The sequence below is a fragment of the Carcharhinus amblyrhynchos genome, chromosome 8 (genome assembly GCF_965287045.1).
Source record: "Carcharhinus amblyrhynchos chromosome 8, sCarAmb.v2.hapA, whole genome shotgun sequence".
Lineage (NCBI taxonomy): Eukaryota > Metazoa > Chordata > Chondrichthyes > Carcharhiniformes > Carcharhinidae > Carcharhinus > Carcharhinus amblyrhynchos.
In genome coordinates this window covers 54182175-54198498 of record NC_137331.1, presented here as the reverse complement: position 1 = coordinate 54198498, position 16324 = coordinate 54182175, and the positions used below count along the sequence as shown (strand labels likewise).

At 44.4% G+C, this 16324-nt stretch overlaps 1 protein-coding gene across 6 annotated transcripts in view; it reads left to right on the top strand.

Moving 5' to 3' along the window:
- The window catches only part of LOC145346612 (ATP-binding cassette sub-family C member 8-like), a 212764-nt gene that overhangs the window by 159616 nt on the left and 36824 nt on the right, over positions 1-16324 (top strand). For all 6 annotated transcript variants that reach the window (XM_080194086.1, XM_080194087.1, XM_080194084.1 and 3 more), the window contains 4 exons: positions 7412-7701; positions 7862-7976; positions 8146-8248; positions 8998-9186. In XM_080194086.1, coding sequence (XP_080050212.1) covers positions 7412-7701; positions 7862-7976; positions 8146-8248; positions 8998-9186 — 697 coding nt within the window. The remainder of the gene's footprint in view (positions 1-7411; positions 7702-7861; positions 7977-8145; positions 8249-8997; positions 9187-16324) is intronic.

Here is a 16324-nt window from a genome sequence, read left to right as displayed (position 1 = left end):
CCCCCCCCCCCTCAAAAAAAATTCTATGCATCATAAAAGCATGGAAACACTTTTTTTTTGCGTGGGTTTGGTACTGCAATCTTCCCACACTCTTGTCAGTCTTTCTGACTGATGGGAGGTTTGTGCCAGTGGATGGGGGTGGGAGGGGGAGGGGGGCTGGGATGTGGACGATGACACCAGAGAAATTGGCTGCAGAGCATTCAGTTGCCCTGCTCTCCTGCTGACATCCCTTGCCTGCACAGTGTGGACATCGGGGGATCCTGCCCCCCCACCCACCCCCAGAAATCATCTGGGGCGTTGCTGCCTCCCACACCAACATGGGTCTCCAGCATCAGGACATCAGGCCCCTCCCAATGAGTCCTCTGGCAGACTTCTGACATGCCCCACCCCCACTTGTATAGCACCCCCTCTTGCATACCCCCACCCCCCACATAGCTCCCCTTGCTCTAGGTGGCAGGAAGTCTCCCACTATAGGACTCATGCGCAATGGCATCTCGAGCAGTCTGCAGCCAGCTTCACAGGGGAGTTCAGACACTGTGCCCCCCACTCCACACCCCCATCCCAACTGGTGAGAATTGCACTTCTGTCCAAAAGCAGGACAGAGTGTTGTAAGATTGCATTTTCAAACTCGCCCAAAAAAAGCGGGTCTGAAACTCTTCCATTTCCTCATTCGTTAGGCACTTCACGCCTCAAAAAAGGTCTGAAAACCAGAGTGTTTCACTTCTTTGTTTTGGGCAGGTTTGGCACAGCAGTCTTCCCACATTCTGTCAAATTTTCTGACAGTTGGGAATTTCATGTCGGAAGGGGTAGGGGAGAGCAGAGCCTATGCACACCTGGGAAGCTGGCTGTGGTGCCATTGAGCAGGTCCCCTAAAACCACCCCCACTAAAGGACATCATCACCCTCACCCCCAACATTAGTGGCAACATGCGTTGCTAGCACTGGGGATTCAGGACATACCTGACGAGTCCTCCTCACAACCCGCTCCACAGACCTTCTGCAGCCCCCTGCATTCCCCCCCCCGCCAGTCTTTCCTGGCTGTTGATCATGCTGCTATCCGCTGATCATCTCCTGCCTGCCGCTCATACCACCCTTGCTTATCCCTCTGCAGAGCTCCCCTCCTTGCATACTGCCTGGCAGTGCCCACCCTCCCAGCAGTGCTCACCACGCCCCCACCCTCCCAGCAGTGCTCACCACCCACCACCCTCCCAGCAGTGCTCACCACCCCCCCCGCCCCCCCTCCCAGCATGTCTCTGCCTTGTGGCCTCACCCCTCTGGCACTGCCCTGGCACATTATGCAACTCAGTGAGTACTGCTGGGCTGGCAATTCCCAATTGGTACTGCCCAGCCATGCTACCGACCACCCAGTGGCTTCAATGGCCTCTGACCCCAGCCCCTGCCCCCCTCACTCCATAGCCATAGCACCTCGCTCCCTTTGGTGGAGTGGAGTGTCTAGGAGGCCTGAAATGACCATGTCTGCTGACATGATGTTAATATTCAAATTGGCTTCCTGCCCAGAAGTTGATCCTGCTGGCAAAACAGGATCAACTTCTGGCACCAAACCTCGCCGTGTCAATTGACTGGCATAGCAGGCTGGTAAGATCGCCAAATTGGTCCTGCTAATTTTCTCCCTGATTATTCTTATAAAGGTTTGCCCATCGCCATGTTAAATTGACAAACTTGTAATTGCCAGATTTATGTTCCTCCCCTTTTTTTTCAATAAAGGTATAATATTTGCAATCCCACCATCCTCTGGTATTATCCGTGTATCTAAGGAAGATTGAAGAATTGTGGCTACACTTCCTCAATTTTTACCCTTACCTACCTTAACCTAGAATGTATCCCATCCAGATCAGGTGGATTATCCACGTTAAGTACTGTCAGCCTTTCTAATGTCCCCTCCATATCTTAGTATATTGCATCCACTATCCTGATAATCTGGTTGTTTTCTATATGTTTGGCAAAATCTTCTTTCTTGCTAAATGGAAGTACCTTCCTACAGTTGATCTTTATTTCAGTTCCTAGTTCTCCAACTGCTCCTCTGACAACCCTTTCCATATTCATATGCCTATAGAAGATCATTACCCCCGCTATGGAAATTCTCTTTTTCTTGTACTTTAGTATTTTCTTAATCAGTTAATTAATTACCTACCCCTTTTTTCCTTCCCTATCTTTTCTGAATATTGTGTAACCAGGACAATTAAGCATCCCTTTTGTTTGAGGCATCTCTGTTATTGCCACTACATCTGTTATGATCCTTGTATAAACTGATAATTTTTAAAAGAACTTTGAACTTCCAGTTAACAGAATGACACATCAAGATTTCACCTTTAACTGTAAAAACAGAATAACAACATTATTGATTAATAAACAACTTGTACTTTAACCAGTGAACAGAATATTCCCTTCTGATTTTTAGCCAAACCAAAAAAACACATTTACAAGGTATGTTTTACAGTGTCCTTTACATAGAAATTCAATTTTCTCAATCAGTCAAGTGATTCTTAGCTCCTGAGAGTTTGGGCCCGATTTTACCATCAAGTTATGCCCATTTTTGGGCATGAAAACTTGGTAAAGTTGGGTGTGAGTTGAGTAATGTGATCTGTGCCTGCCTTCACGCCAAGGCCCAAAAATGGCTGCGATTGTGACTGTGCCTGAAATGGGTGTGATGGTCATTTAAATGTATTTAAATTGACTTAATGGGCTGGCTGCATGCCTAACTTTACCAGCACTTCCCCCTTTACCACCGCGTTTACCCATCCAGAATTGGCGGAAACAGACATGCTCTACAAAAGTCCAATTTGGGTGCTTCAGTTAGTGAGGAGGTAAATGCCGAGTGTTCAGTGACTGTCTGCTTGAGATCAGTGGGGAGGGTGTTTAGTAATGTTGTGGGCTGGGGCAATGTCTGTGGTACCAAGGGAAGGCATTATCCAGCCTGGGAGCGATGTGGCAACAAAGCCACATGCTATCGTTTTTTGTCTGTGCATGCACAGTTGGAGATACTGATCAGAGCTGCAGGATTTTCGGCGCGTTAAGCCCTGCCCACGGGCTTCTGCACTGCAATTCGGAATCGCTGATATTTTTTCAGGCAGAGTGCATTTGGGGGGCGTCTGAGAATAGGTCTAAAAGTCGGATCTGAAACACTCCCAGCTTCAAACTATCCAGCACTTAGAATCAAAATGGAAAAAAGGGCCCTTTATTTCTGTTATTTTCTTTTCTCAGCCTGATAACTTGCAATCTCAGAACAATCTTTCACAATGAAGTTTTCTTTTCCTGGAAAATTTCCATCTAGACGATGCAAGACAACTCGTCCAGCCTTATTTTAACTCCCTACAAATTTTATCTTTTCAATCTGATTGTGAGCTTTCGCTCACATTTGTATGCAACAAATCACAGAGACTTTTTTTAGCCTGTAGATGCTCGGATTATCCAGGCATACTGTCTGTAATAGTCAGTGACATTCTAGAGAAAAGCCTGTAACCTTATCTTTACAATGGTTTCTTCTGTATTCTTCCCATGGTAACGCGAATCCCATACACCTTGTATCTAGGTAGAAATGCTTATTAGCTATGCTTGAGTGCCCAACTCTCATCTTGAAACTAGATGGTTTAAAGCATAACTCTTTGAAACACAACGTCCGCAATATTTTTCAGGGACTTGGCAGTCTCTATTGTTAATGCACAGGCTACTGCCAATGTCTTCAAATGTAAATACCTCATACCTTCTTTCCAAGTAAAACAATCTAATTCTTTGATCTCAAACAATCAAACCAGCCAGACTTGCTGTGAGGCATACTTAAAAACAGATCATCCCCTTTAGTTTACCCTGAATTTAAAGATACAGTCCCAAAACATAATCTTGTAAGATTTCTAATTGTAACACATCATATTCTTCTGTAGCTATTTACACCTACAACTCACTAACCTTATTAACCACACTGTGCATTTATACACATGCACTCCAAACCTTTGAATTTTCTATGATCCTATCTAATTCTGTATTATTTCTAATTCTGTCTTTCCCAGTCTTCTGTGCACCTTGTTTTGACTTTTTAATGCTACAGCATTCTGTCCAACTCTCTGCCAAATTAGTTTTATCCATCCCCACAGCATTAATTAAATCTGCCTGGGTGGATTAGGGTTCCAACTCTGTTCAGGTACAACCTGTCCATTCTGCCATGAACTAGACCCTATTTCCTAGAAATCTGAAGCCCTCCCTCTAACACTGTTTTTCTAGCCATGCATTAACCTGCCATATTCTCAAATTTCTGCTCTTACTAGAGCTTAGGACTTGGAGTTATCAGACATTATGACCTTTTAAGATACAGCTTTTTAACTTTCCCTCTATGTTGTTGCTTTTAACATGGATTGCAACTTCTGGCCCTTCTCCCTTGAAAATATTCTGTAGCCTCTGCATTATGTTCCCTATCCTGGCACAAAGGTAGGCAATATAGCTGGAGTACTGTATGCAGTTTTGGTCGCCGTACTTACGCAAGGATATTTTGGCCTTGGAGGGAGTGCAGAGGAGGTTTACTAGGCTGATGCCGGAGTTGAGGGGGTTGAGCTATGAGGAGAGGCTGAATAAACTAGGCTTGTACTCGTTAGAGTTTAGAAGAATGAGGGGAGATCTCATTGAGACATATAAGATGATGAATGGGATGGATAGGATAGAGGTGGAGAGACTCTTCCCGCTCAGAAAGGACAGTAGGACTAGGGGGCACAGCCTCAAGATAAAGGGAGGGCGGTTTAGAACGGAGTTGAGGAGGAACTTCTTCACTCAAAGGGTGGTGAATCTCTGGAATTCTCTGCCCATTGAAGTGGTGGAGGCTGCCTCGCTAAATATTTTTAAGACGCGGGTTGATGGGTTTTTGATAAGCGAGGGGATTGAGGGTTATGGAGAGAGGGCGGGAAAGTGGAACTGAGCCACGACAGATCAGCCATGATCTTATTGAATGGCAGGGCAGGCTCGAAGGGCTAGATGGCCTACTCCTGCTCCTATTTCTTATGTTCTTATGTTCTTATATCTTACAGTTCTCAAGTCAACTGTGACAAAATTGCCTGTCTGTTCCCTGACAATTACTATCCTCAATTACTATAGCATCCTTACACTTTGCTCTATTGTCCACTGTGTAGTTTAAAAAGACTGCATTCTTTTGAGATGTTGACACCTTTTCCAAAATTCAATGCTGACTATTGATTTAAGAATCACACTTCTGGAGGATTCTTGCATCATCTGCCTTTTCCCACCCTCTGGGTAGCTATGAACTCTTCCTGGCTGTGGGGTGATCAGTTCCTGGAACCTATGGTTCAAGAATTGAAGTATTTTATAGATCGCCAGATGAGTTTCGTTCATCTCCATTATAGCTATGTTCTGAATCCTGAACACCTGGCATTGACTTCATGTGAGATCTTCCCACTGGCAGCAAAGTTGTTGATCTGGGTGGGGGGGGGGGGGTGGGGGGGAATTAAAAATCTGGCCATTTCTAGTCTGAAACCACTTTACAATGCCAATTTTATGCTCAAGTAGCAAGTGAACCAAAAATTTGAGATGCCAACAAAAGTCAAATTGGATGGTAGATGAGCCAGGATATTGTGCAAGATATGGTGGAGTTTTGGTTGAATTGGAATTTATGTTGGGTGGCTCGGGCTTTGGAACAGTCAAATCTGGAATTGGCAATAATGGATAATATTGGAATAGTTTAGATTAGAGGGTCATTAGATTGGTTCCATTGGTCGGTGCAACATCGAGGGCCGAAGGGCCTGTACTGCGCTGTTATGTTCTATGTTCTAATACTTCTTTCAAGAAAAAGCAGTGTATGGACCAGGTATTTTCCCATGGCAAACCATAACCATCAACTTGGGGCAGCATGGTGACATGATGGTTAACACTGCCTCGCAGTTCCAGGGACCTGGGTTCGACTCCTGGCTTGGGTCATTGTATGTGTGGAGTTTGCACATTCTCCCTGTGTCTGTGTGGATTTCCTCCAGATGCGACAGTTTCCTGTCACAGTCCAAACATGTGCGGGTTAGGTGTATTGGCCATGATAAATTGTCATTTAGTGTCCCAGATTGCATAGATTAGCAGGGTAAATATTGGGGTTATGGGGATAGGGCCTAGGTGGGATTGTTGTTTGTGCAGAATCGATGGGTTGAATGGCCTCCTTCTGCACTGTAGCATTTCTATGGTAACTCTCAGACCATTTATGGCCAGTTACAAAAAGAATTGTTTTAGTCTGTACAGTAATACAGAGTCTGTGACCGTGATTCTCCCGTCCCACTGCGGGAGACTCTTGCATTGAACGATTCGTGAGGTTTGGGCTCCATTTGTGTTTCCCAGCGCCAGACGTCCAGCAGCATCTGCTCCGCACTGGAAATCGGCGGGGTGAGGCAGGAATTATTTAAATACCAATTTGAATATCTTTTAAATACAACTAACGAGCCCAGGACTGAAGTCTCTAGACCTGCTAGCATCTCTCCCACACCCGCCAGAGTGGGTACCCCACTAATGAGGAGCTCACGGTCTGACCCTGCTGGAGTGAAGGGGGGGCAATTGCAGAACGCAGAGGGAAGGGTGGTGCCCCCTGGGTATTGGCACCTTGGCAGTGCCAGCCTGTGCCCCAGCATTGGCCAGGGGCACCTTGACACTGCCCATCAGGCTTGGGACAGTGCAAGGAGTGGGACATATTGGACAGGGCCTAGGGGATGATTATTGGGGTTGGAGGATCCTGCTGCCACACTCTATAGGGATTGGTGGGGAAAGGAGACGCGCCAGCAAATAGGGCAGGTGAGGGAAGCTGGATCAGCCAGAGGAGTGGGGGGAAGGGAAACAACCTGTGGGGATGGTCAGCACTGCATAGAGGGAGTTGGGACTGCAGGAGGAGAGTTACTGTTGAGGGGGTAGAATCAGGTCTGGAGATCGCGGCAGGCCAGAGTGGTGGGGGGAAGGATTGAGGCTAGGCCCGAGAATGGTGGGGTGGGGGGGGTCACTGATCGGGCCGCGGGAGGGCAGAAAGCTGGCAATGCAAGATTCACGGGGCTGGCCAGCGATCGGGAGGCCATCAGGGTGGGGCCATTGCACATGCGCAGATCTCAGTGCTGACAGATCAAAATGTGTGCAGTAGTCTGCTCAGTGCACTGATGTCAGCATCTCCAGCAGGAATAGGCCCTGCTCCCTGAAATTTAATGATATTCACAATGGTAACCACTGCAGTGCATGGTGTGGGAGATTCTTCTCTGAACTCCCACTGAAAAACACAGGGTGAATTACTCCAGTTTTCACGCAAATTCGATACTTAGAATTTTTTGGGAGAACTCCGGCCTATATTGTTAAAGTAAATATCTACTAATTGTCTATAAGTATTTACTTTGCTTTTTTTTCAGAAGTTAAAAATGTTTGAAATTGCATTTTAATAGGTGACCATAAAGAACAAAAGAAAACCAAAAGTGAAATGGTAGACGAAGGTTCCAAAATTGAGAAAAAACCTGATGATAATTTGACTGGAAAACTGATTCAAGAAGAGGAAAGAGAAGAAGGATCCATATCCCGAAAAATCTATTGGCTTTATGCCCGAGCCATTGGCCTTTCCTCTTCATTTTTTTTAATTCTCGCTGTGCTAACAAAACAAAGCTTTCTGGTAGCTGTTGATTTCTGGCTAGCTGAGTGGTCATCAGCTGGGAACCATTCGGAGACAACTGCAACTCAGGTTTATTATTAAAACTTTTGTCTTTTTTCCAAAAGTTCTGTTGTAACCCATGCTCTATCACTAAATTTAGACCAGACTTAATATTTAAACTTGTTTCTAAATAAAGTCATATCCTTTCACTGAATTACCTTCATTCTTCTGTGTTTCTTGTCTATCTTAGTATGAAAAAGATGTGGAAAGTGGCGTTTTGAATCATTTCCTTTATGGATACATTGGGCTGGCTTGTGGTGGAATCTTATGTGCTTTGTTCAGTTCCCTTGCACATGTTATTTCAGGTTTGTGCCCTGTTGCACCAACAGTTGAATGTAGCATTACTAATTTAACTAAACAAGCGTGTGTATATGTTTCTTTTGCCGTTCTTTGGAATTTCTCTAACTTAAACTAATGTAATCTATTATGTATTCAATGGGTCATAATGGCTTTCTTATTCTTTCTTGTATGAAGGTATCCGTGCTTCAAAATATCTCTTCACAAAAATGCTGCAAAACATTACAACTCTTCCATTAAGATTCTTTGAAATCACACCTGTTGGAAGAATTCTAAATAGGTATGAATCTTGAAAAGTTACATTAATTATATAGGTCACTTCCAGACGATCATCTTTTCTTAAATTGTTATCGTATAGCGTGATAGACAGTGCAACATTAGGAAGTTGTAATTATAGAGGAAAGAGAGACTGAAGTATTGTATGAATAGCTAAGCAGAAATGTAGGCTATGTCAGAATTTAATATACATAGCCCAGGGCAAGCCAGGGTAATTGCTATTACCAAGGAGGAACGTGATCTGATTGTTCACTTGAAATGCAATACTGCCTTTTTCATTCCAAAACATATTTTCAGTGGGTTTTGAATTTACTATTCTTCTTAATATATTAAAGAAGTCATTAATAGGTGCTGTCAAAGCTTAGAGTTGCTCTTAGTATACTTTTTATACTTGGAACAGATGCTTCATCACAATTCATGCATTTACAATTCCCTAATTTCCAGTTCAGTTGGTAAATTAACTTATTTTGTAGAAACTATTTACTGATTAACTGCCATGTGGACCAACAACCATGCTGATAGCATGATCATCCTGGTGGAGAGATCAAAATCGTGAATGCTCAAGAGGTCAGAATTGATGCAGATCTAGGTCAGGATAGTGGGTGAGAATGGAGGAATAAAGGAGAGTAAACAGATCATCTGCCATTACGACAACATTTTAGATTACTGTAAAATGCAAATCAAGTACGCTATTCACAATTAATGATGGTTTAACATCAGTGTACAAATTCATTAATCTCTGTTTATTTCCAGATTTTCATCTGATTTCAAGACCATAGATGATCAAATTCCCTCAAACCTGGAGCATCTTATGTGGCACATTATGACGTGTTTAAGTGCCATTGTGATCAATATTATCGTGACTCCATTCTTTCTTCTTCCAGTTATTCCCTTACTTATTCTCTACTATTTTCTTCAAATGTATTTCAGAGCATCCTCCAGGTAATCTTCTGGAACATCACATGTTTGGCAATGTTTATGTTTGACCTTCTACAAAATGTATGTAATTTGTGGAAATGGCAGCAGTTATTTTTCTAGGTTCTGATAAGCATAACACTTATAATCACAAATCTTTTATTTAAGTGTATTCAGTTTCAAATGGTGTTGTACTGTCACTGCTTTCTAATATATCATTGTCAGTTGACAATGCTATGCCCCAAAATCCTACACATAGCACTGTTAAACACTTCCTTTGCTGGTAAACAACACAAATGAAACCAATTAAAATTAATCTGTTTTGGATAATCATTGGAAAATTAAAATGGCATTTATAAGGTTAACAAATGTCCTTTTGGGCCTACTGGCCATGCCTGTGAAATTAAAATGCAGCTCAGATCAATTTGCACTCAAGAATTTCAGGAATTTTCCCCAAGCAATAGCTAGGCATGTTGGCCTGATTTTTTTTTTAGTCTTGATTAATTTTAAACTAACTTAGGTTGTAAAAAAAAACAAAAATGTTAAGTAGTTTGGGATATATTTTTAAAGTAAGAACTGTCTTGAGCAGTGCACAGTTTTTCGATTAAGGTTGGACAGACACTCAAAAGAAACTAGATGAGATGGTGGGAAAAGTCTGCAAAACAGTTACCATTATTTGATTGTCTGCAATTGTTAGAATCTATTTTGTGAAATTTGATGTTACATTCTGCGTGTTACTGGTACAATATTAGAAGTACACAGATTAATCCAATAGTGTGCATAGCAAAAACTCCAAATAGCAAAGCTGTGCAGGTCTCTTGATGATGAAACAGTTGTCACTGCTTTTGATACATAATGAAATCTCTCTTTTTAAATTTTCCTTTTTGTTCCCTTCTAATTTTATTTCTTCCTTTCTTCCCTGAAAGTGGCGATTCACTCTACATATAGTCAAGTCAGCTGGGATTTTTTTTAATCAGGCAGTTCAGCCATACGTTGCAAAGACTCATCACATTTGTATGTGATTCTGTCCCCATGTATGTGTTTTCCAGCGGCTTGCAATCAGTAACAATAACTTTTGGTGATTTCCCCCCCCCCCCCCAAGCTCCCTCCTTTCCTTCTATCCAGGAATGTGGTCAAAGATAACACTCATGTATATAAAATTTCTGACTTGAAAATTGGTAGATGTCTATTTTTTGGCTTCTCCAAAATGCTGGCACAGACATTTCAATTTTTCAATTGGGATGAATCTTTGCTGCCAAATATCCAGAGTAGGAAAGGCAACAGCACTACTACAATTATTTGATTCATTTCTAAGTTTCTGAGTAAGGTATAACCTACAAAGAAATCCCACAATACCAGTTTAAAGTCCAAACAGGTTTATTTGTAGCAAAAGCTGTAAGCTTTCGGGACAGCCTGTCCCTTTGTCAGGTGGCTGGGAGTTCTGATCAGAAAAAATGACACAAAGATACAAACTCAATTTACGTGCATAATGATTGGAGTGTGAGTCTTTACAGCTAATCAATTCTTAAAGGTACAGACAATGTGCGTGGAAAGAGCTTTAAGCACAGGTTAAAGAGATGTGTGTTGTTTCCAGACAGGAAAGTTAGTGAGATTTTGCAAGTCCAGGCAAGTTGTGGGGGTTACAGATAGTGTGACATGAACCCAGGATCCCGGTTGAGGCTGTTCTCATGTGTGCGGAACTTGGCTGTCAGTTTCTGCTCAGCGACTCTGCGCTGTCATGTGTCCTGAAGGCTGCCTTGGAAAACGCCCACCCAAAGATCAGAGGCCGAATGCCCACGACTGCTGAAGTGTTCCCCAACAGGAAGAGAACAATCTTGCCTGGTGATTGTCGAGCAGTGTTCATTCATCCGTTGTTGTAACGTCTGCATGGTCTCCCCAATGTACCAAGCCTCGGGACATCCGTTCCTGGACATCCGTTAGCCTTCCTGACCACCTGCTGCACCCGCAAAAACCCAGCTTGCAGGTGCAGCAGGTGGTCAGGGAGGCTAATGGGATGCTGGCCTTCATAGCGAGGGGGATTGAATATAAAAGTAGGGAGGTCTTGCTGCGGCTGTATAGGGCATTGGTGAGGCGGCAGCTGGAGTACTGTGTGCAGTTTTGGGCACCGTACTTACGCAAGGATATTTTGGCCTTGGAGGGAGTGCAGAGGAGGTTTACTAGGCTGATGCCGGAGTTGAGGGGGTTGAGCTATGAGGAGAGGCTGAATAAATTAGGCTTGTACTCGTTAGAGTTTAGAAGAATGAGGGGAGATCTCATTGAGACGTATAAGATGATGAATGGGATGGATAGGATAGAGGTGGAGAGACTCTTCCCGCTCAGAAAGGATAGTAGGACTAGGGGGCACAGCCTCAAGATAAAGGGGGGGCAGTTTAGAACAGAGTTGAGGAGGAACTTCTTCACTCAAAGGGTGGTGAATCTCTGGAATTCTCTGCCCATTGAAGTGGTGGAGGCTACCTCGCTAAATATTTTTAAGACGCGGGTTGATGGGTTTTTGATAAGAGAGGGGATTAAGGGTTATAAGAACATAAGAACATAAGAAATAGGAGCAGGAGTAGGCCAACTAGCCCTTCGAGCCTGCCCCGCCATTCAATAAGATCATGGCTGATCTGTCTTGGCTCAGTTCCACATTCCCGCCCTCTCCCCATAACCCTTAATCCCCTCTCTTATCAAAAACTCATCAACCCGCGTCTTAAAAATATTTAGCGAGGTAGCCTCCACCACTTCAACGGGCAGAGAATTCCAGAGATTCACCACCCTTTGAGTGAAGAAGTTCCTCCTCAACTCCGTTCTAAACCGCCCTCCCTTTATCTTGAGGCTGTGCCCCCTAGTCCTACTATCCTTTCTGAGCGGGAAGAGTCTCTCCACCTCTATCCTATCCATCCCATTCATCATCTTATACATCTCAATGAGATCTCCCCTCATTCTTCTAAACTCTAACGAGTACAAGCCTAATTTATTCAGCCTCTCCTCATAGCTCAACCCCCTCAACTCCGGAATCAGCCTAGTAAACCTCCTCTGCACTCCCTCCAAGGCCAAAATATCCTTGCGTAAGTACGGCGCCCAAAACTGCACACAGTACTCCAGCTGCGGCCTCACCAATGCCCTATACAGCCGCAGCAAGACCTCCCTACTTTTATATTCAATCCCCCTCACGATGAAGGCCAGCATCCCATTAGCCTTCCTGACCACCTGCTGCACCTGCAAGCTGGGTTTTTGCGACTCATGCACAAGGACCCCGAGGTCCCTCTGCACCGTCGCCTGCTGCAGTTTTTCTCCACGTAAGTAATAATCCTTCCTACCATTATTCCTACCAAAGTGGACCACCTCGCACTTGCCAACATTAAATTCCATTTGCCATTTCCTGGCCCATTCGCCCAGCCTATCTAGATCCTTCTGTAGACTCTCCCCACCCTCCGCACAATTTGCCTTTCCACCAATTTTGGTGTCATCAGCAAATTTCAACACCCTACACTCGGTTCCCTCCTCCAGATCATCTATATAAATGGTAAATAGCTGAGGCCCCAGCACCGAACCCTGGGGCACTCCACTAGTCACCATCCGCCAATCCGAATAGCACCCATTGAACCCCCACTCTCTGCCTCCTATTTGACAACCAGTCCTCTATCCACGCTAACACCCTACCCCCAACTCCATGCCTCCTGACCTTCTGCAATAACCTCTTGTGAGGTACCTTGTCAAACGCCTTCTGAAAATCCAGAAAGACCACATCCACCGGCTCTCCTCTATCCACCGCCCTAGACACATCCTCATAGAACTCCAGTAAATTTGTCAGACACGACTTCCCTTTAACGAAACCGTGCTGCGTCTGCTCTATCAAGCAGTTCCCCTCAAGACGCCTCGCTATTTCCTCCTTGATGACGGATTCTAACATTTTACCCACAACAGATGTTAAACTAACAGGCCTATAATTCCCTGCCTTTTGCCTGGCACCCTTCTTAAACAACGGCGTAACATTAGCCGTTTTCCAATCTTCCGGCACTTCCCCGGAATCCAGCGACGTCTGGAAAATAACCACCAAGGCATCCACTATCACCTCCACCATTTCTTTCAGGACCCTCGGATGCATTCCATCCGGTCCTGGGGACTTGTCCACACAGTAAAAAGTCTAACAACACCAGGTTTTAATCCAACTGATTTATTTGATAGTAAACGCACAAGCTTTCGGGGTTAGTCCCTTCGTCAGGTGAATGGAGAGTTCTGGCCTCAGACAGAGCATATAAAGCACAGACTGTTTAGAGATTACTGATTAGAATGCGAATCCTTACACCTAACCTGCTGTTCAAGACCTGAAGTGGTTGACAATGTGAGTGGAAGGAGCACTGATCACAGGTTAAAGAGATGTGTATTGTCTCCAGACAGTACAGTAAGTGAGGTTTTGCAAACCCAGGCAAGTCACGGGGGTTACAGATAGTGCGACATGAACCCAAGATCCCTGTTGAGACCGTCCTCATGTGTGCGGAACTTGGCTATCAGTCTCTGTTCAGCGACTCTGCGCTGTCGTGTGTCGAGAAGGCCGCCTTGGAGAATGCTTACCCGAAGGTCAGAGGCTGAATGCCCGTGACCACTGAAGTGTTCACCAACAGGAAGGGAACAGTCTTGCCTGGTGACTGTCGAGCGATGTTCATTCATCCGTTGTCGTAGCGTCTGCATGGTCTCCCCAATGTACCATGCTTCGGGACATCCTTTCTTGCAACGTATCAGGTAGACAATGTTGGCCGAGTTGCAAGAGTATTTACCATGTACCTGGTGGATGGTATTCTCACGTGTGATGATGGTATCCATGTCGATGATCCGGCATGTCTTGCAGAGGTTGCTGTGGCAGGGTTGTGTGGTATTGTGGTCACTGTTCTCCTGAAGGTAATCAGTAATCTCTAAACAGTCTGTGTTTTATATGCTCTGTCTGAGGCCAGAACTCTCCATTCACCTGACAAAGGGACTAACCCCAAAAGCTTGTGCGTTTACTATCAAATAAATCAGTTGGATTAAAACCTGGTGTTGTCAGACTTTTTACTGTGTTTACGCCAGTCCAACGCCGGCATACCCACATCATGACTTGTCCACAATCAGCCCCTCCAGTCTGTCGAGCACCACCTCTCTAGTAATAGTAATGTCATCGAGACCCTCCTGTCCTACCACCTTTCCATCTCTAACATCCGGCAAATTATTCACGTCTTCCTCCGTGAAGACCGAAACAAAAAAGTTATTCAAGACCTCAGCCATTTCCCCATCCCCTACCACTAAGTCCCCCTTCTCATCCTCTAAGGGACCAACGTTCACCCTAGCCTCTTCCTTTTTATATATTTATAAAAACTCTTGCTATCCTTTTTTATATTAAGCGTTAGCCCAGCTTCATAGTTTCTCCTACCCTTCTTTATCAACTTTTTTGTCAATCTTTGTTGACATTTAAACCTTTCCCAATCCTCTTCTTGCCCACTACTCTTAGCTACTCTAAACGCCTCCGCTTTTAATTTAACACTTTCCTTCACCTCCTTCGTTATCCACGGTTTATTACCTCTCCTCCTACGGTCCTTTTTGACCATCGGAACAAATTTCTGCTGAGCACCAAGAAAGATCTCCTTAAAGATCCTCCACTGCTCCTCAGCAGACCTACCTTCCAACGCGCTCCCCCAGTCCACATTCGCCAATTCTTCTCTCATCATACCATACTCCCCTCTGTTCAAACAAAGGACGCGTGTCCGGGAACCCACTTTGTCCTCCTCCATCTGCACCAGAAACTCCACCATACAATGATCACTCTCCCCAAGAGGATCCTTCACTGCAAGTTCCCTAATTCTAACCGCCTCATTACATAGCACCAGATCCAAGATAGCTCGCTCCCTCGTCGGCTCCAACACACACTGTTCCAGGAAACTATCCCGGCAGCATTCCAAGAACTCCTCCTCGAGCCCACCACGTCCAACATGGGTCGACCAATCAATATGCAGATTGAAATCCCCCATAACTACGGCCATCCCATTCCTGCACGCCGCACTTACTTGCGCGTTAACAGCCCGCCCCACCTCCAGATCATTATTCAGGGGCCTATAGACGACACCCACCAGCGTCTTCCTCCCTTTGCTGTTCCTAATCTCTACCCACAACGATTCCACGTTCTGCTCCTTGGCTCCAATATCATCCCTTGCTACCACCCTGATGCTATCCTTAATCAGCAGAGCTATGCCCCCCCCTTTTCCCTCCCGCCTATCCTTCCTAATGGGGAGAGGGCGGGAATGTGGAACTGAGCCACGACAGATCAGCTATGATCTTATTGAATGGCGGGGCAGGCTCGAAGGGCTAGATGGCCTACTCCTGCTCCCATTTCTTAAGTTCTTATGTTCTGTCCCAAGGGACAAGCTGTCCCGAAAGTTGCGGCTTTTGCTACAAATAAACCTGTTTGGACTTTAAACCGGTGTTGTGGAATTTCTTTGTGTTTTTATCCAGTCCAACGCCGGCATCTCCACGTCATGACTAAGGTGTAACCCTCAGATCTATGATTCTCTCTGTCTGTGTATTTGTTCCATTCCAAAAACTTTGCACATTAACAAAACTGCCGTCACACCCTGTACCATAAGAATGGGTGACTGTTACTGCAAAAGCAGTGGTGGCTAATAGTTGTGTTGTAACTTATGGTGATTGGTGCTGGTGATGCTTGGCTGGCTTCAGGCCGGTTTGGAGGTTCCTTGCACAACTTACTTGCTGAAATTTGGCTGATCAACTACTATTTGTGCATGGACAGCTTGTTTGATATGTTTATGGCTGGTTGGTAGTTGTGAATGGCAATAGGTAAATGGAATAAAGATGCAGCCTAGCCATGTTAACAGAATTATAGAGTTGTTACAGCACACAGAGGCCATTTGGCTGTCTTCAAAACCATGTAACTATGTTACTGGAGAGTTTAAAGCTAAATCCTGAAATAAGAACGGTTCCGAACAATAGTAACTGTCATCTTAATAAATGCAAAAAGTTATTTTTTTAAATGGTTACATTTCTGTTGTTAAAATACTATGAAGTTCTTTGTTCTTGATTCTAAAATCTTGATTTTCTTTCTATAATTTTTGATATCCCTTATATTGTCCATAGGAATTTATTCATATAGTTTCGCAATGTGCAGAAGAAGAGTATT